This window comes from Thunnus albacares, chromosome 5, assembly GCF_914725855.1.
Source record: "Thunnus albacares chromosome 5, fThuAlb1.1, whole genome shotgun sequence".
Lineage (NCBI taxonomy): Eukaryota > Metazoa > Chordata > Actinopteri > Scombriformes > Scombridae > Thunnus > Thunnus albacares.
Window position 1 is genome coordinate 3,977,717 of NC_058110.1, and position 26,426 is coordinate 4,004,142.

At 42.6% G+C, this 26,426-nt stretch overlaps 1 protein-coding gene across 6 annotated transcripts; it reads left to right on the top strand.

Moving 5' to 3' along the window:
• On the top strand, positions 1 to 26,426 carry wu:fa11c10 (protein FAM110A). 6 transcript variants are annotated; one of them, XM_044352844.1, is made up of 4 exons: positions 1 to 195; positions 7,066 to 7,179; positions 22,449 to 22,841; positions 23,257 to 26,426. In XM_044352844.1, the coding sequence occupies exon 4, from the start codon at positions 23,267 to 23,269 to the stop codon at positions 24,686 to 24,688; it is 1,422 nt and encodes a 473-aa protein (XP_044208779.1). In that variant the 5' UTR covers positions 1 to 195; positions 7,066 to 7,179; positions 22,449 to 22,841; positions 23,257 to 23,266; the 3' UTR covers positions 24,689 to 26,426. The 6 variants fall into 6 exon arrangements, with proteins under 6 accessions (XP_044208779.1, XP_044208781.1, XP_044208776.1 ...); XM_044352846.1 differs by having other exon boundaries at positions 7,066 to 7,172; XM_044352841.1 differs by lacking the exon at positions 7,066 to 7,179.

Here is a 26,426-nt window from a genome sequence, read left to right on the forward strand (position 1 = left end):
AAAACCCTAATTGTTGCAGTGTTCTTGTAGTTCTTTTATGGTATCAACCGCGCCAACATTGAACGTTTATGTGAAAGTGAATCCTGCTCATGTCTTAACGTTTGCTTGTATTCAGAAATACTGGCTTCAACACATCTTATACGACATTTAAACACACCTTCTTCGATTGGCCGTGATAAAGAGCTGTGGTTACAGGTAAGTAATTTTTTAAAACGAAATTGGTATCCTAAAACAATAAATGAACTAAACTTTTATCACGACGTTAGCATAATAAAAATGTAACGTTAGCTGAACAAAAAAATGAAAAGAAACGGGTCTGAACTCGCCAAGTGATCGTTTGCAGTTGGTTAGCTAACTGTTAAATGTTTCTTTGAAAGTAACAGTTCAGAGAAACTAGCAAGAATATTTTGTTTCTTTTGACACATGGCACATGACAAACATGGCTTCTTAATATTCTTCCCATTCAGCAGCAAATAATTTGGTGTTTGCTTTATTGTTCCAAGGTGTGCAACATGGCTACTGTTTTGTAGGTTAGTGACTCAAAATTTAGGTGCTCTGTTCATTCATGTCCCATTCAGCCTGCAGTGAATCCATAATCTCTCTGAGATCATCTCAGTTCCTCTGTAATTCGCTGCAGATGATCCTACTGGGGAGGTGATGTTGGGAAATCAGGCCTGGCTTAGCTGGACTCACAGAGGAGTGTATAAAGGTGTGAGGTAACATTGTTATGCGTGTTGCACAAAATGAGGCAGACCACTTGAGTATCAGAGGATGTAAATCTAGTCTGGCTTAAAGGTCACATAAGGCTTCACCCTCTGTGGTTGTTGATATATTTACACTCAAGTTCTCGCCAGGGGGGGAGGAGAGCAGTTCCTTTCTCTCCATCGGAGGAGGAAGTTCAGGCCTGAAATGTACTGCTGTTGAACTGGAAGCCCCTTCCTGTATTGTTCAGGCTGCCTTGTCTTTGAATCAGCAGGTTGAGTCCATAGTCTGCTTAAAAATCAAGATCTTTGAGCATTTGACTGCACAGGTTGATGTATTTTTTTAAATAACAGAATTCTGTAGTAAAGGTCTATAGTTTTTTTTTTTTTGTTTGTTTTTTTTTACTACAGTTTTTTTTTTTACTACTTAGGCATTGATGCATCAGTATTATAAAATCTAATAATTGCAATCAATCACGAGTATTTCTTTTAGTGATTGTTCTGGGTATCTCAGCAGAATGAGTATTTTTACTTAAATACTTTAAGTACATTTTGGAAATAACACTTCCTTACTCTTACTTTAGTTGGATTTAAAATGTCTGGCTTTTACTTGTTATGTACTTGTGTTCTTACTTCTCTCACCGCTGAGTAAAGCATGAGAAAAAAGCAAACCAGCCACAATATATGGGTTTGATAATTGGCTCATACTCACTAAAGAGTGAACTTGATGTGTAAAAGCTGTTCACCTTGGGCAACAGCAACAAAAACACCACCTTGTAATTTCCATTCTTAATCATTCCCAGTCCAGGAATGTGCATCCTCCAGCTTAGAAATGTTCAGTTTGCTTGTATGTGCAGAGTTTTTTTTTTTTTTTAATGGGCCCCTCAGTGAGCAAGCGTTCATCTTGGGAAAAACAAGAACAACAGTAGGCTCACACTGACAGGAACTCTGACTCTATTTCTTATATCTTAATGGAAAAAGCATAGCACTTTTCAAACGTTAATAACAGCCTGTGTCAGATTGCATATAGCAGTGTTGCAGAACTGCCTACTGCTATTCACATCTGTCTTTTGAAGAATCTGCAGAGACTTAGTTTCCTTCATTTAGACAAGGGGATCCATCAAATGGGAGGAAGAGCATGGGTTGGTGATGTCTGGAAAGAAGCTTATGGGGGTTTTAACTAAAGACAGAGGCCCACCACAACCCACTAGTGTCCTGTCCAGGGGGTGTACTTTTACATCAGTGCTATCGATGCTGAACTAGGCTTCTGCTTATGTAATGTCGGCTGATTATACTCCAGTGGTAACACAGCCAGTGGAGCTTAAATTGGCTTGATCAGCAGCTTTGCAGTGCCAGTGGGCAAAATATTAAAGTTACGTTAACTACTTCTGATTAATCTTACAGTGATTTGCCTGAGGGAGAACTATAGTCGGTTGAAACGTCGCTAACAAATAAAGAAAAAGGGAGAGCGCTGATTCAGTGTGTGGGTACTTTTTGTATCTAGTTGAACTGTTCTTTGTATCCAGCACTTACCCCACTTAGGTCTTGTGGATGTGCACATGACTACTTTGTTTTAATCTCACAGTGAAACAGGAATTGTAAGAGACTGATTGCTCATAAAATGTAATCTCTTCATTTTGAATTGATTTAATTTCTTTGCAGTTGATTGAGTAGTCATTCGCTGATTGGCACATGGAAACATAGCAGTTTTTTTGCCTCCACATCTTGAGACATGTTGACTTGTCATTTACAGCACAGCAAACTAGCCAACACAGCTGAAACATAATGGATTATAATCTATCTGCAACTGTTTTGATCGATCAGTTGTTTAATCAATTTTTTCATGCAAATGCAAAATATTTTAATGTTGCATCTTCACTGGTGTGAGTGTTGCTGCTTTTCTCAGTTTTTATATCATTGTTGATTGAATATTTTTGGGTTTTGCACTGTTGATCTAACAAAACAATTTTAAAGGGGCCATATTATACCCATTTTCCACAAGTTAACACAGTTCCCTGTGGTCTTAATAAAATGTATCTGACATGCTTTGGTCAAAATACCACAAGGATCACAGCACATTTTTCACCCGCAGCTTTGGTTAGCCTAGCTTTGCCCCATGTGATGTAAGAAGGGGCATCAAATGTGAATGGCTTGTTGAATCACAAGAGTACAGAGCAAGCCAGCCCTCACCAAACTGACTGTGTGGTCTTATTTCACAGTTTGTGTGTTAGTAGGCACATCAGATATCCAAATACATACGCACAAGTTTTTCATAATATGGCCCATTTAAGATGGACTCTGTGAAATGGTGATAGGCGTTCTTTGACATTTTATAGAAAAAACTATTAATCAATGAAGTAAGAAGATAACTGGCAGATTAATTGATAATGAAAATAATAATTAGTTGCAGCCCTACATTGAACACATGTTTCTGACTTTACCTTGTGGAATTTCTCTGATAGTTGACTTCTTGGCAACAACCAGGGTGGTGAGAGGTGACATTTATTACATGTTTGCGCTCAAAAATAAAAGTCAGAGATGAACAATTTTGTTGCAAACACACACTTAGCATTATGATATGTGTGTGCTTGTGCAGTGTATTGTATCGTAGACTATTTTCCAGTGTGTCCCCATGTCTGAGGTTTGGTTCATGAGGTCTGCTGTCTCGGAGGCTCTCAGAGTGTTTTTTTTTTCCTATCCTGTTGTTTACTTTCTCAGTATTTTGGTCCTAGCGGTGGTGATGCCTCATTGTGAATTTAGCTGGCCTGGGAAAAAATGAGGGAATCCTTTCTAATTAAGGACTATGATAGATGTCAGCGGGGGTAATATTACAGTTGGTGCCTAACATAGCTGCCACACAGACAGACACACTGGAACATTTAATCTCGACTGTTACATCAGCCTGCTGAGATGGCGTGATGGCATGCTTAATAGAGTAACTAACCGCTGTGGCTAATGGTGGTGATGTTCTCCGTCTTCTCTGGGCTCATCCAAAATGGCTACATGACAGCAAGGCTGTGATTAGCTGGAAAATATCATATTTTTCCTACCAAACCTACATACCATCCATCACAATGAATAGCCAGCAAATGATAGTGTAGCCCATGCTAGATTATGCTCCACTGGCTGTGGCCTATAATATTGTAGTCATTGTCGCAGAACAACATAGGAAAATGTGTTTGTGTTTGTAAATGTATCCCTTTTAGTATAGAATACAATGAGTGCTATTTCAGTGTTTCCAGTAGAGTGGCTGGTGTGTTGTGTTTGTAGGTGCCACACTGCCCTTGTTGCAGAAATAAGTAGAGTATTATTCATCATGTTGCAGGGACTGAGTCAGAAGCTGCATTGCTTCAGTTCTCACACTTGCTGTCTGGCTGCTGTCCAAGTGTTGCATTGTTTTGCTGACCGTGCCAAGTCTCGCTGTTGTCTGTCTCTGTGTTTGTCTTCCTGTCTCCCTTTCTCTGTTTCCCTGTCTATCTGTCTCCGTGGCTGTCGTCAGTTCTCCAGTGCCACCTGTATTCGGCCTTTATTTCAGCTCTGAAGGAGCTTTTTCTGTGGGTTTATCGGCGCTGCCATGTGATGATGAAGTCATCTTATGTTGCCAATCCTTTTTCAGACCAGGCAAAGTAATCTGCTCCACTTGGCCAGAGTATGCAACACAACCACGCACACACACATACAGTCTGGCATTATGCAACCCTGTTCTAAGCACCCATTTCAGTGTAACAGATTCCTCATGTATTGATTAAAATATCACAAGCATTAAAAAGATACACATTTGAATGCACATGTACATACATGAACAGTGGTGAAAAAAGTATTGAGATCTTCTTGTTCCTTTTAGTTGGATGTTTTTTCAGTCTGCAGGATGATTTATGTGCAGAGATTGACACTAGAAGGCTGTTTTCACATTCATTTGCTGAAAGTGGAAAGTTTCTCTGTACTCATTGAAAATCCAGTTTTAAGGGGTGGGCCTATCAGCATGATTTGTGACATCACAACTGGTTTGGAGCCAATTGTGGTCCAGCATGCAACTTAAACAAGATGCGATTTTTAAGGATTTTAATGAGATAATTAAATACGTAGAGTATTTTAGTACTAATCCCACAATAAAAATATAGTTAAAAAAGGTTTACTTGTAATCACGTAAAAGCAGCAAAATGTACTTAAGTATCAAAAGTAAAAGTTGTAAAGTAAAAAGTAAAAAACTTGTTAAGTGGAGGAAGGGCCCCTGTTATTATTGGATCATTATTAATTATTACAGATGCATTAATGTGCAAGGATTATTTTAATATTGAAGCTGGTGGAGGTGGAGCTAACGTTTACTACAGTACATAGCTACTGGTGGATAGCCTCATATAAGTTTAAGGGGGACAAAATTAGCACCAGCCACCAAATTTGCTTCACTCACCAGCCAAAAAAACAATGTTAGTCTATTGAGTGGCCGGTAAAATTTGAACATTTAATAGCCATTTAGGCGGTGGACAAAAAAGTTAATGTTGCATCCTGGTTCTATATGTAAGAATTATGAAGCAAGTATCATTTTTGCACACTCCCAAGTGCCTTGTCTCTCTCCCGCTAACGTCAAGAAACGACCAGCATCTATCACGACGAAAACAGTGCTATCCAACTAGAAACACCCCTGCAAATATTAGCTCTCCAGCTAATGCGTCAGCTAGCTGCCTCCATCAACCACCACACATTTCACAACAAAACACCCCTGCAATGACAAGTCAGCCACTCCCGCAGCTAACATCATTTCCTCAGCAAAGGAGCAGAAAACAAGCCACAGCGTGTTTCTCCCCAGCCACAGGGGGCTGACTGACTGAGAGTAAGAGATGCTTTGCAGAAACACGGTGCAAAACACAATGTTAGAGATCTTTTATGTTATTATGAGAAGTGTAAGCAAGGAAAAAGACATCACCTGCTTCTGCTCGCTCCGCACACAAGCAACAGGACGCTGACTGCAGTTCATTTAATGGCCACCAGTGTCACTAATGAGAAGGAATTTCTAATTTCCTACATATAGCACCTTTAAATGATCATGTTTTCTATGTCAAATCTTGATATTCAAAGTTACTTGTAACTACAGCTGTTAAATAAAAGTAGTAAAAAGCACCATACTTGTACTCTGTAGTAGAGTATAGTAGAAATATAAAGTAGCATAAAAGTGAAATGTTCAACTATGGGACACCTGCTGTCCCATAGTCTTAGGAAATGGAACAACAGAGATTACTTTCATGGATAATTTCACTCGAGTGTTTTATTTTGGCTTCTGCATAACAGTTTCTCCAAGATGTGACGTCTCACTTTTAAAGAGAGCACTTTGTAGTGTTGCCAGCACAGTCAGGTTAAGCCCTCTGTGGCCCGAATATCCTAGACAGTAGGAGTCATGTGGCTGGAGTTCACAGCAGTCATTGGGTCTTCCCAGTTTGTGCTAGTCTCCCCCCTGAGGAATGAGGTCAGTATGCCTCCTTGTCCTGGCAAGCTGCGTCTCTCTCTTTCTGCTGAACTCTGGAGGTCAGCGGCTCAGGGCTCACATGCAGATTCCTCACATGCAAACAGCTCGTCTTGTGTGACTGAGCGAAGGTGTGAGCCGGAGAAAAAACTGACAGCGCTTTGCTCGATGAGAAGTGACACAGAGACGTAGAGAGGAGGACCTTGTGTGATGTTGCTCATTTTTTTTCAGTGCAGTTGACAGCTGAGCTGACCTCCTTGTGATGAAAACTGAAGTAGATAAGTCTTGCACTGATCTACTTAAACGGGGTGTTTTTTCCGCCAGGTGACGGCGCACAAGTGTTGTTTCTGTCTGCTGCTATTTTTATGCAAACAGCCCACACATAGAGTCATTAATCATAATTGGGACTGTGACTGGGAACCAGACACTTAAGGCTGAATCAACAATGACAACGCAAATAGAATTTCTGGTTTGATGAGCTTTTGTGTGTCTTTCATACATTGCTAGTGTGCTTATCAGTTTGTCTGTATGAATCCCTACACACCCTGTATGTTAGGAAGAGCATTAGTATGTTTATGTGAATACATGCGGGTGTGTTTGCTCATGTATTTTCAGAGGATCTCTCTTGTCGTTCTCTGCCTCACCCTTCCAAGACAAACGACGCTCTAGATGCCAGCCATCCTTTCATCATTCCCTCCTTTTTTTTCCCATTCCCAGAAGGCCATGTTTCCTCACAGCACGTGAGACAGACTCTGCCCTTTTGCCTGTTGTCAGCGCCTCTGGCTGTTTTGAGGTTGCTGTTTAGCAACATGCTTCTGGTTTAACCATTATTTGCCCTGCCCCCTCACTGACCTACTAACCAGAGAGCTCAAACAAACTGATTCTAACATGTCTGTGTGTTTATAGATCCCTGCTGCTGGGATCACGTCTACCATACTGTCTTTATGTAGCCACAGACCTTCTACAGAACGACACGTGAGGGTATCGCAGTTCAAATGAACCGAGAGGAAAAGGTCAAAGGTTTGGTTGGCAATTGTGTTGTCGCAAAATCAGTTTCCTTTTCTTTGATTTATAACTGAAGGATCCTTAGAAAGTGAAAACTAAAGAAAGCAGCATTTGTTTTAGTTAAAATGTAAAACATAACTGATGATGATGATTGGGTGGTAATGCAGGTTTCCAGTAACCTATTGTAGCAGAGAGAATAATGTCCACTGGCCAAGCCGGCTGACTTCCTGTTGGCTCCCTGCACGCAAGAATGAGATAAAATAATTTAAACACACACTTCCTCTAGACTTTCCAAATGTTATTGGACTGAAGAGATCAAATTCTGTCGATGAAAAAGAAAATTTTAGGGTGTTTGTGACACTCACAAAAAAGGCTTCCCAGCCCAGCGCTGTTCCTGGAGGCTTGGCTTAATGAGAGCAACATGTTGCAGAAAACCTGAGCTTTTACAAGCTGGGAAAAGTTGAAACAGTTAAATCAGTCAGGTGGGGATGTGTGACCCTGTGTGTTTGTGAATCCACATCACACATGAGAAATCTACAGTGTGTAATCTACAGTGTGTAAGCTCTACTGAATGGTAAATGGACTATACTTTTGTAGCGCCTTTCTAGTCTTCCGACCACTCAAAGCGCTTTTACACTACGAATCACATTCATCTATTCACACACATTCACAGCCATCAGGAGCAATTAGGGGTTAAGTATCTTGCCCAAGGACATATCGACATGTGGACTGGAGGAGCCGGGAATCGAACCACCCCACTCTACCTCCTGAAGTCTCCATCCAATCATTTTACAGCAACTCCAACCTCCATTACAGCTTCAGTGTTCTCAGGACCAGCTGTCCCGTCACAGGCAACAAGCGTACAAACCGTGTTCACCAGGCTGAAGAAGATCAGAAATTTGCTGTGGAGATTAGAGCTGCAAGGATGAATCAATTAGTTGCCAACTATTAAATTAATCGCCAACTATTTTGAGAATTGTTTATTTGTTTTAAACGTCCAAATTCTCTTATTTCAGCCTGTCAGATGTGAATATTAACTGCTTTCCCTTCGTGTTCTATGACAGTAAACTAAATATTATTGAGTTAAAGATGTCACCTTGTGCTCTGGGAAACAGTGACTGACATTTTTCACCATTTTATGACATCCTATGGACCAAACAACTAATCCATATATAATCATTTATCAATAATCATTTGTTGCAGCACTACTGGAAATTACTCTTCACCAAGAACGCCTGAGCATAAAACGATGTATGTTCAAGAGCATCTCTGAGTTGTTGTGGACTGTTACATTTGATGAAATAGAGACATATGGGTGATAGACACCAGAAAAAGCTGCTTGTGCGGATTGTTCTTGAGGAAAACCTAAAAGCTTGCTCACTAATGATTAGAACATGCTAGATATGATCATAATCAGCTGATCCTACAGGATGTGTTGCGGTTAAAGCAGTTGAAGGTACGATGTCCCTCGGAGCACTCAACAGTTCATCGAGAGGGTCAGCAGGGACATTAATATGCCTTATTTTCATTCAAAACAGAGTTTTCTGTGCTGCAGGGCTGTACGGTTTGTTTATCTACCATATTTGTTTGAAAAAGGGGTCACAGGCTTCGAAACAAGTCACATGTTGCCCTGAAGAACTCTTAATGTTTAAACAAGCCGAAAATATTTGCTGCCTGTTTGCAGCACGTTGGAGTATGTGACTGTCAACATGCATTGAATGTCAGCGCTCACAAGGCCTGAGAAGAAGACCCTCTAGAAATTTGAATTTCAACTGCCGTCTCTTATCATCTGTAATTTATATGGCCAAATTCAAGACATGAATTACAGATGTGAGCAGATAAGTATTTGGAGCACAAGCATGTAACGTCTTGTGCTTGTGACATTACAAGCGTGCTCTCTGAGAAGTTTACTTCATTTTCTCAAGAGGATTTATTGTAGTTTGGTGCAGTTTGGTATCTTCACCAAACAAGGATGCTGGGTGACAGAGTTGGGGCCTGCTTGGGCATGCCAGTGTGTAATGTGAGCAGTAATGCAAGACGTTAGACTGTTGAATTGCTGCATTTGTGGAATGTGTGTGTGTGTGTGTGCACTAGTCACGGAGCTCATGATTCTGGTATGAGAGGAAGGAGCTGCAGTAACTTTACTCTTGTAGCGGTCACTATAAAAAGACATTTCCAGCTGATGAGTCAAAAAAAGAGAATTGTGAATAGAGCGAATGGTGCGTGTTTAGTAAACATCCAGTGGTGCATCCGTAAAGACTCGTCATATTGTGGGTAAGTGAGTGTGTGTGTGTATCATGGATCACTGAGTATTTCACCAAATGAGAAGGCACCACACACTCACACTAATACTCTTAATCCACCTGCCTCCTCTATGTCTCACAGCAAAGGTGTGTGTTCTCATGGGGCTGCATTACTACTGCCACAGGGCCGGCTTGGATGCTCACAGGGTATTATGTTGAGATTATTTCCCCCTGGCACAAAGATTGTGTGGCTGAGAAAGAATGACAAGAGAGAAGGAGGAGGACCGAAGAGAGGAATGAGACAAAAGGGGGAAAGAAGAACATGAAAGGGGAACTTGGAAGACGGGATGGATGGGGAAGTAGAGGTTTGAGGGAAAACGGATAAAGAGAGAAGTGGACGTGTGGTGAAAGATGATAATGGATAAGAGAAGAGATGATGAATTTGTGATTATCAGCCAGGATCAGTGTACGGAAGGAAGGGAGGAGAATGTGATTGATGGTGTTAACAGAGGTAGAGAAAGTGTCAAGATTTGTTGACCCGGTATAAATATTTATTGTCCCATCCCGTCCACTCCCACTGTGTGTGTTTTTGACTCCAGAGCTGCCAGTAGCTTTCCTCTACAGTGACTGGAAGTCTGCTCCCTGCTGCTGCTGCTGCCGCTGCCTCTGGAGAGTCACTGACCACTGCGCGTGCGTGTGTGTGTGTGTGTGTTTGCCTTCAGACTGTGGGTGTGAGTGCCTGAACCTGTGTGTCGGTTTGTATACATGTGTTTTAGTGTGTGTGTGTACCACAGGGAGGTTCGTCTGGTGCACCCCGCCCTGCTGACTCCTTTAAATAAGCACCACTGTGTGTGTGTGTGTGTTTGGACTGTAAGGAGCGAGGGCAGCTCAGCCACTGTGCTGTGTGCTGGAAGTAAAATAAACTACTGATAGGAATGAAGACAAATACATTCACTGATTTTATTTTTTTTATTAACTTTTTTGTTATTAAATCTTTATATAGAAACTCAAGAGGTATTCCAGTAGTTATGGCTTCTCCTCAACCACCGTTTTGCCGGCCCTAATGACAGGATATCCTTGACCACACCTCCTTCATAATGATATTCTTTTTTCTCTCAATTGCCTCCCGTCTATGTTATCATACTTCCCTTCCCTGACTTTTCTCACTTACTAGAAAGCATTGTTTATTACCTCTATTGGAAAGGAAAAAGGCTAATGTTATCTGATATTACTGGTAGAACATTACCGGTGAACATTATTTGGATGCTGTCAGAGATGTAATAGATACTTTCTTATGGAGCTGTAAGTGTTTTATAAGGTAATATGTCTGGTCTTATTCATGGGAAGTGTCAAACTTGTGAAGTGTACAAAGAGGTTTTATGAGTACTCTTCTGATTTTAGTATTGCACTCCTATAACATTGTCAGACTCGTGATGGACAGTTTTAAAACAAAAATCCGAATTGATGCAGCAGAACCAGAGATATCGTCTTTTTTATTCCATGCAATCTTGTTCCTTGTTAAAACGTGGTGCCTACATCACCCGCAGTGTAGCTTGATTCCGCTAGCAGCGGCCAATATAGATGAGGACTGGGTAGTAGTAGTCTTCTGCCCCAACCGTTGTGACTCAAGTGACATCACTTGAGGCTTTATCACACACAAAAGGCTTTTTAAATTTTTTTTTACATATGCAGTAAAACTCTCCAACACCTGTAACACTCTGATGAGTGAAATTGATGGAGTTTCCCTTTAAAGTTGTGTCTATTCTGCTGCACCTGCTGCTGGGCCTTTCTCAGGAAAAATCTTCTTGAGAACAGGAAGGATGCATTGTATACTTTCAACAGTTTGTTTGGAATAAGCAGAAAAAGACAGTAGTTCTCATGAGAAGCGATTAAAATCATGGCTGTGAAATCATACAAAAGTGTGCAGTACAGAAACTGTTAAAAAAAAACCTTCACAATACTATTCACGCAGTGTACTTAACAGCTGATCTCTGATATGTGTTTCCACTCCTCTGCATCAAAAGGGTTAAAAAAGAAATCACTCCATTTGCAATACATCATTATTTGTTCCAGTCCCCTAGGTAGTGGAAATGACACTTCAAAAGAAAAGACCAGGTGACTGAGAAAGTGTTGGGAAAATCATGTGGCTGCGAGGAAAAGCTCCTGTTTCCTTCTCTCCCAAACTCTCTTCCTGCTTCTAGACACAGGGGGCGGAGTCTGTCTGAGCAGTGGGAGGAGAAGGAAGAGAGTGTATATATTAGCCTAAGGAGACGTTCAGGTTACTGTTCATTTGGCTCGCAACACGCAGGAACGCACTACACACACACATACCAGCACTTTGGCACTCGTAGCAGCTGAAGGCAGCTGTGTAGGTTCAGAGTTGCTACCTGCTTCTTTCACTGCAACTCGTGACTGTGGTGTTTTTAAAGTTGATGCAGTCTGGTTTTTTTCCTGTGTTGCAGGGACCAAAGATATAATGTAAGTAAACTTTACCTTCTGCCCTGTTTGAGCACATCGGAATGCTTGCAGTGTGTAGACGCAGGGTTGTGTGTATGTTAAAAGAGCCTGTTGCTCTGCCAGGTATAAACAGCAACACTTTGCTTGGGTTTTTTTTTTTCAACATAATTTAGTGATTTATACTTTTAGCTTGCTCATGAAAAGACATGTAATCATTTGTCGCTAATAGTATCTTAAACATAGGATATTAACAAGAGGATCTTTATTGTGTCAGTTTGTAAAAGTGTTGAGAACAAGTGAAAACCTCCGTTATAAGAGAAGCAGCTATTGTCTCTTTCTGTGTCCCTGCTTGTGCTTCCTTGTCCTTGAGATAGAATGCCAAATCTAAAAATACTGATCTTGATTATAACATTTGGCAGCTCTGCTCTGGGACTATTTTCATTCTCTCAGCCCTCTCGTCTGTAACAGGGTGAGAAGCTGTGCGACAGGCTGGCAGAGTGGATGTACTGTACCTCAAACTAGTTTGATGTTGACGTTTGATTTCAAGCAGAAAGGGAAAGTGTTTCCAGAGCGTTATCGCGCCAGAGGTGCTTCAGTTTATCTGTGTTGATAAAGATCAAAGATCAGAGTCTGATTAGCTCGTCTCTCTGAGATGTATGATTTGTAATTAAGGTCATATGTATTTGGTTGAGATAGAAGCACAGACAGCATGTCATAGTCAGGCTGTGAGCTAAAACAAACAGAAACTCACTTTTTCCTGAGCACCTCTCTCTGTCAGTGGAAAGCTTCTAAAGGGTTAACATTTGGAGAATGAGTCCTGTGTGCGAGTGTGTTTGTACATGTGAGTCCAACCAACGATGTGTGTCTGTGTGTGTGTGTGTAAAACACTCCCTGTAGCCAAGCCAACAGTGAGGCCTAGCCATCGAGGCGACTCCACAGTGACCACTCTCCCTCCCACCCTGCGTGGTGGCTCTATAGCTGACTGAGGACAGCAGTATGTTATTGCGTCCACGCCTGCGTGACTCTGGAATGTGTTCATCACCGTGCTGAAGGGGGATATATTTTTCTCTCTCTCGTATTTTTCATTTCTCCTCAGGCTTTACTGTTGCAGCATGGAGCTGTGTATGTGTGCATGTGACAGTTCAGTTGTATGTCTTTAAGTATGCAGTTGGTAGTTGTGTGTGCATGTGTATGTGCCCATATGTCCCTAGGTGTGTGTTACCTAACCGAGAAGCTGTAGCTGAGATGCCTCCAGCCGCCAATCCAAACACACACACTTATACTGATTTCTTCAGATCTGCAGATCAGTTTGGGCTGTTTAATAGTAGTTTTCATGATCAGCAGAAATGATTCGCTGTATCAGTTATTTCACCCTCTAGAGGATCAGCAGTGCCAGGATCTCTACAGGCATTGTAAATCTGAGGGGTTCTAATCTTGCATGCTAGTTATCCAGTGAAGGGAAAAAAATCAACCAACATTTTATCATTATTATATCTGGAATAGGATGGACCTTTTGTACCTCAAACACGACATAAAGTTGCCTGTCGTCATTCGAAATGTACAAGAATCGGTTGAATTTTGTGTTGTTAATCATTTTGTAAAAGTGTTGCTTTTACAGTGTTGATTTAATTTGGAAAAGAAACTTTCCATTAAACATCTTGAACTTGATAGATGTACATATTAGTATCATGATTGGGCAAAACAGTGCAATGGTGGTTGTAAACCTGGTCTTCAATCCTGCAATCGTTCCAGTTTCCAGTGTCAGAATTGGGAATTGGAGGAGCTGTGTCTGTCAATCTCAGTAACTTTCCAAAACTGACATAAATCTAACTCAACTTATTACTGAACCAACCTGTCTTTGGAAGATTAAAATCCCTGTCTTCCTCCAAGATACATAAGTGTGAGGCAGTGTAAAAACATAAATATTGATCATTTTATTGAAGATGTTACTGTAATAGATTGGGATAGGTTTCAGCTGATACCTTATGTTGAAGTCACATGGAATCTTCTTTTGAGTGAATTTATTAAAGTTGGTGATGAACATGTCTCATGGAAGACGATGAAAGTTAAAGGTAGAATATCACCATGTATTTACCATGGATTAGTTCTGATTTGATAAGGAAATTTCTGTAAGACTACTTGTCTATCTATTTGGTCACTCCCTTTCATAAAGGAGGAGACTAGATCTTAATAATTACTATTATAATAAATATTATTATTTCTATTATTTGCACTATAGCTAAAACATTTAAGAAGTTAATTTTTAATCAGTTATCACAGTATATCAATGATCTCAATATTTTATCCCCATTTCAGTCTGATGTTCATTCTAATGTTTCTACTACTCCTGCTCTTGTAAAATTTTCCGATGATGTGTTCTCATCCCGAGACAAAAGTCAATTTACAGGTGAAATTTGTATTGATTCAACCAAAGCTTTCTATCAGGTTGACTATTATCTTCTTGATAAACTTGATGCTATTGGTTTTGGTGTTAATTCTTACCTCCATAACTGTTGTGTGTGTGTGTGTTTCTTTTCATTACAATCAATCTGATTATTTAACTGTTGAAAAGGGTGTACCTCAAGGATCTTGTTTGGTACTACTTATATTCTTAATAATTCATCTGCTGAGTCGGCTGTTATTTTACTGATAGGTAATAGTTGATCAATTTAAATATATTGGACTTTGGATTGATTCTGAATTTTCTTTTAGGCCTCTTATTGATTTAAAATGCTGGTCTCAGAATACTATATCGGTCAATTTTCTTACTCTCCGAGTTGACTGTTGATTGTTTTGTGTGGTTGGATTGTTTAATCTACTATCATTATTATTATATATTTATTTTATGTTTAAATATTTGTTAACTGTCATGCTTTGTGCCTGAGAACTCAAGGGGTTTATCCTCTTATTAAATTTTGAAGAAAAAAATAAAATAAAATCATACAACAGGACATTCATGCACAATTCAGCAGCGTTTGTCCAGCTGTGTGTATGTGAGCATGTTGTCAGGATGAGCCCTCTTTTTTCTGTCTTTACGCAATTATATCTGTCACTTCTCATATTTACAGCCTAGTCCTCCTAAGTTCCTATGTTGTGGACACATTATTGAATCACTTTTTTTTCCCTACTTGGCTAATGTGGGCACATGGCAGCAGATGTTCTAATATGTTTGTCTTCGCTGCCAGGTTTAGTTTTCCTGAGGGAAGACTCAGCCACCTGCTCTCCACTGATTACCTACTCAGTCAAAACTCTCTCCCCGACACACTCACACAGAAAATGAGGATGCTGACATTCACGCATGCACATATACCCCTCCCCATCCCACCCTTGGGTGTAATCATGCATGGATGTGTGTGTTTCCTGGGGCCACAGACGCAGACAGTGATGGGGCAGAGGTGGAGGGTGGGGAGCAATGGATGGAGAGAGAGGGGAAGGGCCATACAAAGATGGGGCTAGATGCTATAATAACTGTCTGCTTATGGTTCAGTGGTTGTTTTTGCAGTTGACTAGACCCTAGTGCATATAACAGTTGCATAACCCTGTAGTCCAGACACTTCAGTCATGCATGCCAGTTGAGTTCTCGACCCAGCCGAGAGCTGTTTTCTGTAGGAAGTGAGCAGCGTGATCAGAGCTGATGGCTGCAGAGCTCTGTGTGGTGAAGGCAGGGCGTTGAGGGTCGAATCCTCTGAGCTCTGTCTTCATTATCTGTCTTAGGAGCTCCCTAAATCACTCCTGAGGGGGAGTGGCTGATAACCTTTTGAACTCTTCTTTAAAGCCTTTTATTGACTTAAAAACTGAAACTGAAGTGTCCCTCGGGCTAATGGGCTGAGCTTGTGTTGCACACTCACAACCTGATCGGTTTAAACCCAGGTTGTGCCCCATTTCTCATCAGGTTAGACTATCAATCAACCAGAAGACACTAGCAGGATGCTCAACTGAGTTCATTAAGCCTACAGTGTGTAAATGGTAGCCATGATAAGAGTTGGTCAAATTTTGGAAAGGTCTTTCAGTACTTCCTGTGTAGGTTAGTTCCTGTCCAACATCCTGTTCCACAGTTCCTCATTCTAGCAATAACACGTTTCAGTCCAGTTTCTGTGATTGTCTTTGCATTCTTGACATATTTACTTAATGATGTTTTCTGCCAGGGTAAAGTGGTAATGAAAGGTGACGCTACATTATTGTTGGTCAGGAGGTCAATTTGAGTGAAATGTCTCAACGACTGTTGGATGGATTGTAATGAAATTCGGCACAGACCTTATTGTTCCTCAGGATGAATTGTAATAACTTTGGTGATCCCTGACTGATCTAGTGCCATCATCAGGTCAGACTTTTCATTTTGTCCAACTGTGATGCAGTTGAAAGCTCTGGGAAAAATTTGTAAGTGGACCTTAAGTTGGGAATGTCTTTTCAAACAACTATTTCCAAGGTGAAGAATGACCTTTGATGCATGTCTCTTGTCTAGTAAAGACACAACTGATAATAATATAAACTCTCTGTACCCAGACAGTGGAGCAAGAGACTGAAAATTGTGCCTCCTATTCTATTTATTCAATTGAGAATCAATTCAGACATTGAAGAATCGGAATTGAATCAAATGGTGAGATTCCCAAAGATTCCCACTCCTCCTAGTTGATGCTGAGTGTATCCCTGCCAGCACTGGAGAGGCTTCAGTGAAGTCTATATATATATATATATATATATATATATATATATATATATATATATATATATATATATATATATATATATATATATATATATATATTTCACTATATATATATATATAGTCTATTGTTTGTGTTGATGGTCAGTGCTGCAGCTCACCTCATCGTGTGATTCCTCTACAGCGGTTACCAGTGCATTGTGTGCAGGCTTCATGGCAAAGTCCAAGTGTGCAGAAATACTATAGGACTAAGAGCACCGTATAACAGGCTCAACCTGCGGGTCACGCCGGACGCACACTCACTGACTCACACACACAGTCAGAAGCGCGTGTTTGTTTGTTTTTTCTGTCTTTCTCACACATTCCCTGTTGTGAAATGCGTCATTGTTTCCTGCTCGTCCCTCCAGTGGGCGACAAACCTGAGAAATCACTGCTGACTAGCTCACCCCCTTCTCTCTCTCTCTCTCTCTCTCTCTCTCGCTCTCTCTCTCTCTCGGGGTGAAGGTGACTCTTCCAAATGTATGATGAAGGTCGTTGTTTAGCGTCACCAGCTTCAACATTTCAGCGGCTTTCATCTCTTACTTCACAACTTCACTTAACTGACACTTGAATCGACACTTACATTTCTTTCTGCACTTCTATTTCAACACATACCTTTACAAGACTCATAAAAGATGAGTTTGCTCTCTTTTTCTGAGTTGGAAGAAAGGGGATTTTGGGTGACACCTCTTTAGATGAGGTCCCTGTTGTGTTATTTGTACAATCCGGGGTCAATGTCCGCTGGGACCAAGGCCACTGTGACATGACAAGCCAGCTGGCATCCCAGAACACACACACATGAACACGCCTTATTCCTGTCCAGCAATGTTTGGAGCCTGGGAGTGCTGCATCTTCCTGTGTTTTTGTCATGTTTCAGGACTTTTTCTAGGAAGAAAACGTATGAAAACTATCAGATATTGTTTCTCTTTCCCTTTCCTCTCTTCCTGAAAGCCATTTCCTCACGTGTTGCTGTTTGCTGTCGATTCAGTCACTCCGTAACTAAGTGTTTAAAAATATTGGTGAGGCAAATCGTTCCCAGTCACAGGCTTTCCCTATAATTAGTCTCATGCCAGCTGGTTGGTAGGTGACCATAGTCAGCTGTGGTAAAGTGCTGCTCATCTCTCCCTCCTCATGTTCATAGAGATCCCGACTTCTATCTTTCCTTTTTTTTCTGTCTGTCCAAACATATTCACCTGCACATAATGAAACACACACACACACACAGCAGACTTCATAAGCTGTACCATTACCTGCTAATAAGGTGGTTGGAAAGCCAAATGTAAAAGCAGTCAGATTCATAACAACATAGCAGTTAGCATAGTTTTATGATCATGGAACAGTTCAACAGTTTCCATTGTGAAACAGAAATCTCATTCCTGGGTCTGTCGCTGTGGTCGGTCGCCTGCGGTGCGCTTGTCTCTTTTGGAGACATCAGCTGTTTGTGTAACTGCAGAACAGAACATGAATGGAGAGCAAAAGACTGGGCCGAGGGATGTTTTTGTTTCCTTAGGAAGTTATTCCTAACTCACACTTTCTCTGTCGCTCTTTCTCACGCACACACACACACACAGATCCGTAGACTTGTGGTGGCGCTTGATTAATTCACACCTTGGTCAGTGGCAGGTAGAAGTACAAGCAGGGATTCAGGCCAGAATCAGCCCTGCATTAAAACGGCACAGGAGGCTGCGTTGGTGGGGGCGTGTTGTTTGACGTACAGCTGGGATGATGAAATCTGATCCTGGGAGTCCAGTTGGAGTAACAGATTTAGGGTTGCAACTAACTAGAGCTGTACCTGTCGAATCAGATTTGGCTGTTCAATATGAAAATTTGACTATTTGTTCCTTTTTTCTTTTTTTTCCATTTTTTTTTCATACAGACTGTCTGACAATCAGAAAATCCATTAGCATGAGTTTCAGTGAGTTAATTAAGAGCTATTTTGTCTCTCAATTGATTAGTGAGGATCATGTGAGGAAATGAGGATCACTTGTACATTATGTGTGTGGCAACAAGCAATGTTTTATTGAACTGCGAGGTTTTTGAAGTAGGTTTGGTGGGACGTTCAGGGTGACGTATAATAACAAGTTAGCCCTCGGAGTGAATGCGTGTTAACTACGCTAACGACGGATCACAAATGGGCAACAACATTTTTTGACAACACTACATATCAAACAAAAGCTAGAGACTATGTTGTATTAAGCTCTAAGCAGAAGGCAGAAGATAACATTATCTTGGAGCCTGACAAGCTCAGGCAAGACCTCTCTTCCTTCTGGTTGAGATGATGTCCATCATGACCTCCTGGAAGGTGACTGTCTCCTCGGCCCGCTGCTGGGTGTGCAGCACTGTCTTCTCACTAAACTCTCAGGTCCGCAGTCGCCCGTACCCATCGCAGACATCTTCCTTGATTTGACAGAACGACTTGACGTATTGCGATGATTTTCCTCCGGAGGGCAGCGTTGAAGCGAGGAGTGCTAACTCTGAAATGTCCCCAGAAGTACACTACACACAGACTGACAAAAAAACGGCCGCTCGGCTTGAAGAAGCTCAGTTGACTGAGGGGTCTCCACAGCTCAAATGTCCACATCAGTCCACAACCCAAAGACATTCAGTTTGCTGTCATAAAAGATTAAAGAAACCAGAAAATATTCAAATTTGAGAAGCTGGAATCAGGAAATCTGGACATTTCTTTACTTCATTTAATAGTTAGCAACTAATTGTTGCAGCTCTAAACAGATTAATGTGTTTAGAGGCTCATCAGAGGCCACAACAAATGTGTTTATAATATTCACAGATAGGATTTTGCAACTGCAAAGTTGGAAAGTTATCACCGTGACAACTACTTCATTCTTTTGTCACAAGGTAAACAGCAGAAACACAGTGTTCAAAAACAGCAAAAGTTCAGCCTGACGACCTTGTGTTGTCTTGTCTTTGCCTCTTTACCTGAGTCAACGGCCTCTCTCTATTCAAGTGAATGAGAGGCCTGAACGTGACCTAACGGCACTGTTTACACACACTTTTGTCCCATGATAGAGTGAAGAATACAGTGATATGACTGATAGAGTGAGGAAATGAATGACAATAGCTGCTGTCTTTAGGACTATGTAGAGAGAATATTTGCATGTAGACGACTGTTCTCAGTACCGAGCTTTAAAGAAGGAAGGTAACTGGCTTTACATTTACACACTTACACATCTGATGTTGTGGCATGAATTCATTTAACAGTTTTTATTTGGCCCTTTAAGTCCAGATTTCTGGAGCCCTGCATTGACAATAGTTACTGTTAGTAATTCAAAATCTTTCATTTCTACATCTCCAAACTGCATCCATGGCTAACTTTTAGGTCCAGAAAGGTAACAAAGGGAGTGAATGATGACTGGATCATGGGATTATCAGCTGAAATGGGTTTACGTGGGTGTGAGAGGGATCTTTGTGTGTGTGTGTGTGTGTGTGTGTTTGCAGGCACAGAGCTAGTGTGTGTGTGGTTGTTTAAAACCTTGTGTTTTGTGGTGTTGAACTAGGAGATATCCCATGATTCCCCGAAACAATTATTTCCCTTTGTGTTGGTGTGATTCGTCCACAATAGCGCTCATGTTTAAAGTGTGTGTCAGAGGCCTGTTGTACACCAGCGGGGATGAACCCTTTAAATGACATGATGGTATGTTTGGAGGGTGGTATGTGGACACTTTTTAGATCTTTTATAACCCATTTAGGATTCTGTCAAAGTATTTGTCATTTACTCAATGGAAAACTGCAGCCAAAGGTTGGCCGTTCCTAAAGAAATAAAGCTTTTGTGGACATGAAAAGGCTCCAAATCTGAAGTGAAAGGATGTTTCTTTCAGTCCAGGTCTATTTAAGAGTAATGAAAAGGCCTCAGCATACTAAACCTGAGCTGATTGAGCTTTCTGTGACCTGACGTTTGTCTTCACTGTAGCTGTGGACAGGTCTCTATGAATGGACATATATATAATTACCTATAGCTATTGGAGTGCAACTGTTGTTTTCAGTGTATAGATGGTGAGGCAGGAGGCTTTATGCTAGAGATCTAAGGAGATTTTCAGGAAAGCCTTTAAGTGTTTTGGAACAATAAATATTAGCCAAATGTACTTGTAACTGACATATACTGAGAGTCAGAACAGTCTTTAATGTCTTCTTCTGATGAATGTGTGTTTTGTGTATTCAGATACTCTCCACTGACCTTCAGGGCTGGATACTGTAAGCACAAAGTGTCAGTGTCAGGCTCCAGTTTCTACTGTGGTGTAAACATTTTCTCTGGCAGGTGGAGCACGGCTGTTGTGTCGTCTTGTGTTGTGTTGTGTGTGTGTACGGGCTTGTTGACAGACAGACATTCATTTTTTTGTGTTATCTAATCATTAAAAGTTCAAGAATCTGGAGACAGGTGTGTGTCTTTGATAGGCCAAAAATCCAAACCGGGGTGATGTCATCATCTCCTGTGCGTCTTCATCTAACTGGTTTCTGTCTCCTTCTAAGTGAAACTAGCTGAACAATCCCGCCTTTATTTGTTCATCATCATCCTCTGTGATGCAAATCTTTTTAATTTAAGCCCGACTATTTTGGTAAAACCCTCCTTTGGATTGTCAGAGGGTCAAGATGAAAGCAAAGCGTGTGACTGCGTGTGTGTGTTGAAGTACTCGCACCTGAAAACAAGTGTGTGTGTGTGTGTCCAAGTGTAAGCTGTCACAGTTGCTTTTGCTGTCTCCCTGACTAGTCTGCTGCTCAGGGATGAGAGAGGGAGACGGAGATGTGGGGGGAAAACAAGGTCACATGTTGAGGGAGAGAAGAAGGAAGATAGCTATAAAAAGACTAATTAAAAATATGCGGATGGATATGTTGGAGGTAGAGGTGAGGAGGAGGAGGAGGAGGAGGAGGAGGGGGAGAAACGATTGTGATGTAACCCGGGAGTGTACTGTTGTAAATGATAAGGAGGGGGGTTGGGGGATGGAGAGAATTGTTTTTCTGAGAAAGCTTGTGGAGAAAGAGGGCAAAGAAAGATGAACACTTTGTGTGTCATCAGTGCTTTAAACTCCTAAAACTAAGAAATAATACAGAAGTTAATTGGCTGTTATAGAAACACAGGGACAAACTTTCAGTCTGTTTTTGATCAGATGTCTTTGTCTCTGAACTAATGTTGCATTTATTAGACCAGATATAGTTTGTAGACACTGTAAACATTGAGCACATTGCGCTACAAGCTTCAAGCCAAATGGTTAAAACACAAATTGAAGCATAATTCGATTTTAAATCTGTTAATCCTCCATTGTTAGCCGTGTTGTTCACACACCATCCGCACTTTGTTTCTACTTGTGCGGTGATGAAGACAAAGAGCAAGAGGAACAGTTGTGTGGGCTTTCACAATGTTTTTTTCACAATGTTTTCATAGCGCCCTGCTGAGCTTGATGCAAGTCAATGTAAAAAATTGCAGCTGTTTTGCCCATTGCCCTCCTCTCTTTCTCCCCCCCCCCACTTTCTCCCTTTCAAAGAATTTTCATTTGAATGAAAACCCTGCCTCAGTGTTTTGTTGTGCTCCGAGGGGGGAGGGGTCCAATTGGTCAGAATCCCTTTCGAGGTGGACCAATGCGAGCTCGACTCCCGCCTCTCACCCCGCCCCCCGTGCCCCACTGAGGCTCCCGACCTGACATGCGATTGGCCGGCTGGGAGGAGCCAGACGCAGTATTAAAGCCTGTCCCGTCTGCTCCACTTCAGTGTTGAAGAGAATCCCGTCTGTCTGCCGGAGTGTGTGTGTGAGTGTGTGTGTGTGTATCAGTGTGTGTGGATGCTTTTTATTAATGAGAGACGGACAGAAGAAGAAGAGAGCGCTACTGTTATCTGACTTGGATTTTGTTTCCTTTTGCTTTAACCCTCTCCAGGACTGTGGGGCTCTCCAGCTGAGTTTTGTGAGGGATCACAGCTGGACAGACCAGGCGGGCAGAGATCGTGACGGGGATCATAAAGGCTGTTGTGTCGGCTGTATTGTTGCCGGCAGACCTACCAGACCTGCATTTTGGTTAAAGAGCTCCCATCAGCTGCACTGTGGCTGACCAGTGACCCCGATCCCCAGCCTAACCCCATCTGGGTCACCACTGAGCTAATAGAGGTGGGTCTGGCCGGGCCCGATGTGGAATTTGACCCCGACTGACCCTGTCCCACAAGAAGCCTTTCACTGAGCCCAGACTGGGAAAAGGAAGGATAAAAGAGCAAGAGGGGTGACAGAGAAGAAAGGAGGAAGAAAAGGAGAGGCGAGAGCAGCAGCACAGCGACCGGTAAGGAAGTTGAAGGAGCTCTGGGACCGAGGGTGTGAGGGAGGAGGGTGGAGGAGGAGGAGGAGGAGAGTGGGAAGAAAAGAGAGACTACAAAAGAGCTATTTTCTCAAGCTTAGAGAGGACATGTGAGAGCTCCAAAAGGATGTTCGCTGACCATTAAAGTCCCACTCTCACCCACCTCCCCTTCTGTCAGTCTCTCTGCTTGTCTCTACCCTGTTTAGCTTCATGTCCGTGACATTCCAGTTCTCACAATAACACTATAAATCTTTTTTATATTTATCACAATGAATACAGAAGTGAGTCATTCTCTTGTTCCCTCTCTCACCTCTTGCTCATTCGCTTTGTTTTTCATTTGTCATTAATTCTGTTTCAAAAACATTGTGACTGACAGAAAATCTTTCTCCCTCTCCGTCAGCTTCTTCAGCATGCCGGTGGAGACCCTGCGGCCCTCAGACGGCCGTCTGGCCGGGGTCCCCTTCACCTCTGCCATGCCCTTCAGGATACTTAACAAGGGTCCAGATTACTTCCGTCGCCAGGCAGAGCCCGGGGCCCGTAAATTGAGTGCTGTAGAACGTCTGGAGGCTGACAAGGCCAAGTACGTAAAGAGCCAGCAGGTGGCTCTCACTCGCCAGGCGCCTGTCAAGCCGCCAATCATCCGGAAGCCTCTTGTTCCACCAGGGATGATGCTCCAGTGCCAGATCAGCACTCCTCCAGCCCGAAAAGTTCCCCGCTGCCCAGCTGATGTGGAGAATGGAGGAGGGAGAGAGGGGCCAGGAGGGAGACGAGGACCTGCTCTTAACTTGGATATTCTGAATAACCTTATCAATGATGTATGTGATGGACCAATGCCCTGTTCCCAGTCCTCTTCCTCCACCTCCCCCTCATCCTCATCTCCTTCATCGGGGGCTAAGAGCATCGGCAGCAGTCTGTCAGCAGAACAGGAGAGGAGCAACCGACTTCTCAACAACCTCAAACCATTACATCATGGCACCAACAACTCCTCATCCACCTCTTCTTGCACTTCCTCTCCACTTAACAACAACCTCGGAACCCCCGCAGCTGAACCCACCCGTCGTCCACCCCCTATCCCTGCACGAGCACCCCGCATTGTGGTTCCGGCACCCTACAGCTCTCCTAACTCGGTGACAGTTCGCAGGGTGGATGTTCGGCCTCACGCTGAGATAAGGAAACCTCAGAGGCCTCAGCTGCAGCCCCAGCTCAGGCCCAGACAGACTGCCCAGGGCCAGGTAGCACACCCCCAGGTCCCACCACCGCCTCCTCCAGCCCCTCAGAACCAACCCCAACCTCACCCTCAGCTCACCACCCCCGCACAAAACCTGCCCTCCCCTCCAGCCTACCTGCCGCCCAGTCCAATGCTGATCCGAGCAGGTGTGATCCCACCAGCCTCCCCCGCTTTCACCCGTCTATCCAACGCCAGCTCCAAGGGCTCTGCCCGTAAGCACCCGTCCTTGCACCGCTCCAAGTCGGACCTGAGCGACCGCTACTCGCGCGCCACAGCCGACTTGGAACGCTTCTTCAACTACTGCGGGCTGGACCCGGAGGAGGTGGACGGGATGGGCGGAGTGGAGCGCTTCACGAGAGCCAACTCGGACATAGTTTCCATCTCCAAGCTCCGCAGCGTCAGCACGCCCAGCTCGGAGTGCGGGGACGAAGCCGAGCGGGCGATGGAGGACGGAGGCGACGAGGACGACGAGGACGGGCCCACCAGAGCCAACGAGCGGGTCCCCTACGGCATCTCTGTCATCGAGAGGAACGCTCGAGTCATCAAGTGGTTATACGGCATCCGTCAGGCGCGAGATGCCAACAGTGCTGTCTCTAACGTATAAGACTAATGACAGCAGAGGACTTGAAAGACAAAAACAGGGAAGCAGTACTTTTTGTATGTCTGAAGAAGGGAAGCCCATCTGTTCATGCTCTGCTGCCTTACATCACCTTTATGGATATTCCAGTAGTTTCTGTTTCCTGTGAAGACTCACTTGTTTTGGAAATTACTCATCAGTGATTTTTATCTGGGCCGCAAGTCAGAGCTGCTTCCCTTGGAGACGAAACGGACAATACATTTCCCTTTTGCTTCACTTGTATAATAATATTGGTATTTGAAAGCAATAATAGACTGGTATAAATGATGATGGTGAGGATGAAGGCAAGAGGATGCTTGTGATGTGGTTTCTCATGCTAAGGTACTCAGTGTGTGTGAGTGTGTGAGTGTGTGAGTGTGTGAGTGTGTGTGTGTGAGTTTGTGCGTGTGTGCGCGTGTGTGTGTACCAGAAAGCTACGCAGCACAAAGCCAGACTGGAACTTGGCTAGAGACTCTTACGCTACACAGTACAGTGACTGTCGAGCAAGCCAGGAAGAGAATCATGTCGATACTGTGAAACTTCACACACACACACACACACACACACACACACTCACACACACAAAAGCTTCCATTTGTATTTTCAAAAACCTTTTTCGGCTGCAAGACTGTTATACAAATCTCTGTCTGCATGTGAGTGAAACAGTTGTACACATTTCTTTTACAGTATGTCATCTCAACAAAGCACATGCATTAATCTCACAGATAATCACTTCACAGCACAGACGTACATTCAGGTCAGTTACAGTGAACACGGTAGCAGCTGCAGTTAGCGCCTGTCTGCGTATCCCACTGTAACATCGTTTATTGCGTTTGCATCTGAAACACGGTCTCATGTCTTGGATTATGCTGCACTGGTGCGGTGAAAGAAATCTGTTTACTATGTATGTCTTGGCACGGATGAGAGAGCAGGTCATATGATGAGGGATGATCTCATAAGTGGATGGTTGAAGTAAGTGTAGCATGACAAAGTTATTTGGTCTCCAGAGTAATGGAGAGAAAATGAAAGGATGGGTAAAATGAAAGGCTGAAGAGAGTATACTGGTGGATAATAAAAGATATCTATGGTATATAAATATGTCTGTGGATCTGAAAGTGTCTCAGGAAGATGGCATACTAATGAAAATGGACCAATATTTATTTGGAAAATGTAATTTAATGTATTTTTTAATATTGGACAACTTTGTGTACAGAATTCAATCTTTGCTCTGAAGTGCAATCTGATCATATCTACACATCTACATATCTACAGTATATGTAGGGGTCACGGTTAAATTCACACACATATGTACCAATAAATACAGGCACCAGTCACATGATCAGTGTGAATGTTGTAAACGGGGGAATGCTACGAGTGATCACTGCTCTGTGGGGAGCTTTAAAGAAAGCGATACTGTTGTGTATTTATTTGAGAGGAGATCTGTCTCCTCTGTACAAGTTCTCCACACTCTGCATCTACTTCCTTTAGCTCTTCAGGATATTCAGTATGAGCACCAGTCAGGTTTTTCCTCTTCGTGCCTATCCTGTCGCAGGTAGAAGAAGAGCAGCGTACAGTGGCAGTCAGATCAGAGGGCTGGAGAACACGACAGAACAAAGTGTGCTGTTGTATCCGGCGCTGGATGCCCAAAGAGTCTTCAAGTGAGAGATCCAAAATGCTTTACCATGGTGTATTCTGAACTAGTAATAAAAAAAAAATGTTAAAGTAC

Excerpts from the sequence above, each read along its gene's own strand:
- wu:fa11c10 (XM_044352844.1), top strand. The coding sequence starts at position 23,267 with ATGCCGGTGGAGACCCTGCGGCCCTCAGACGGCCGTCTGGCCGGGGTC.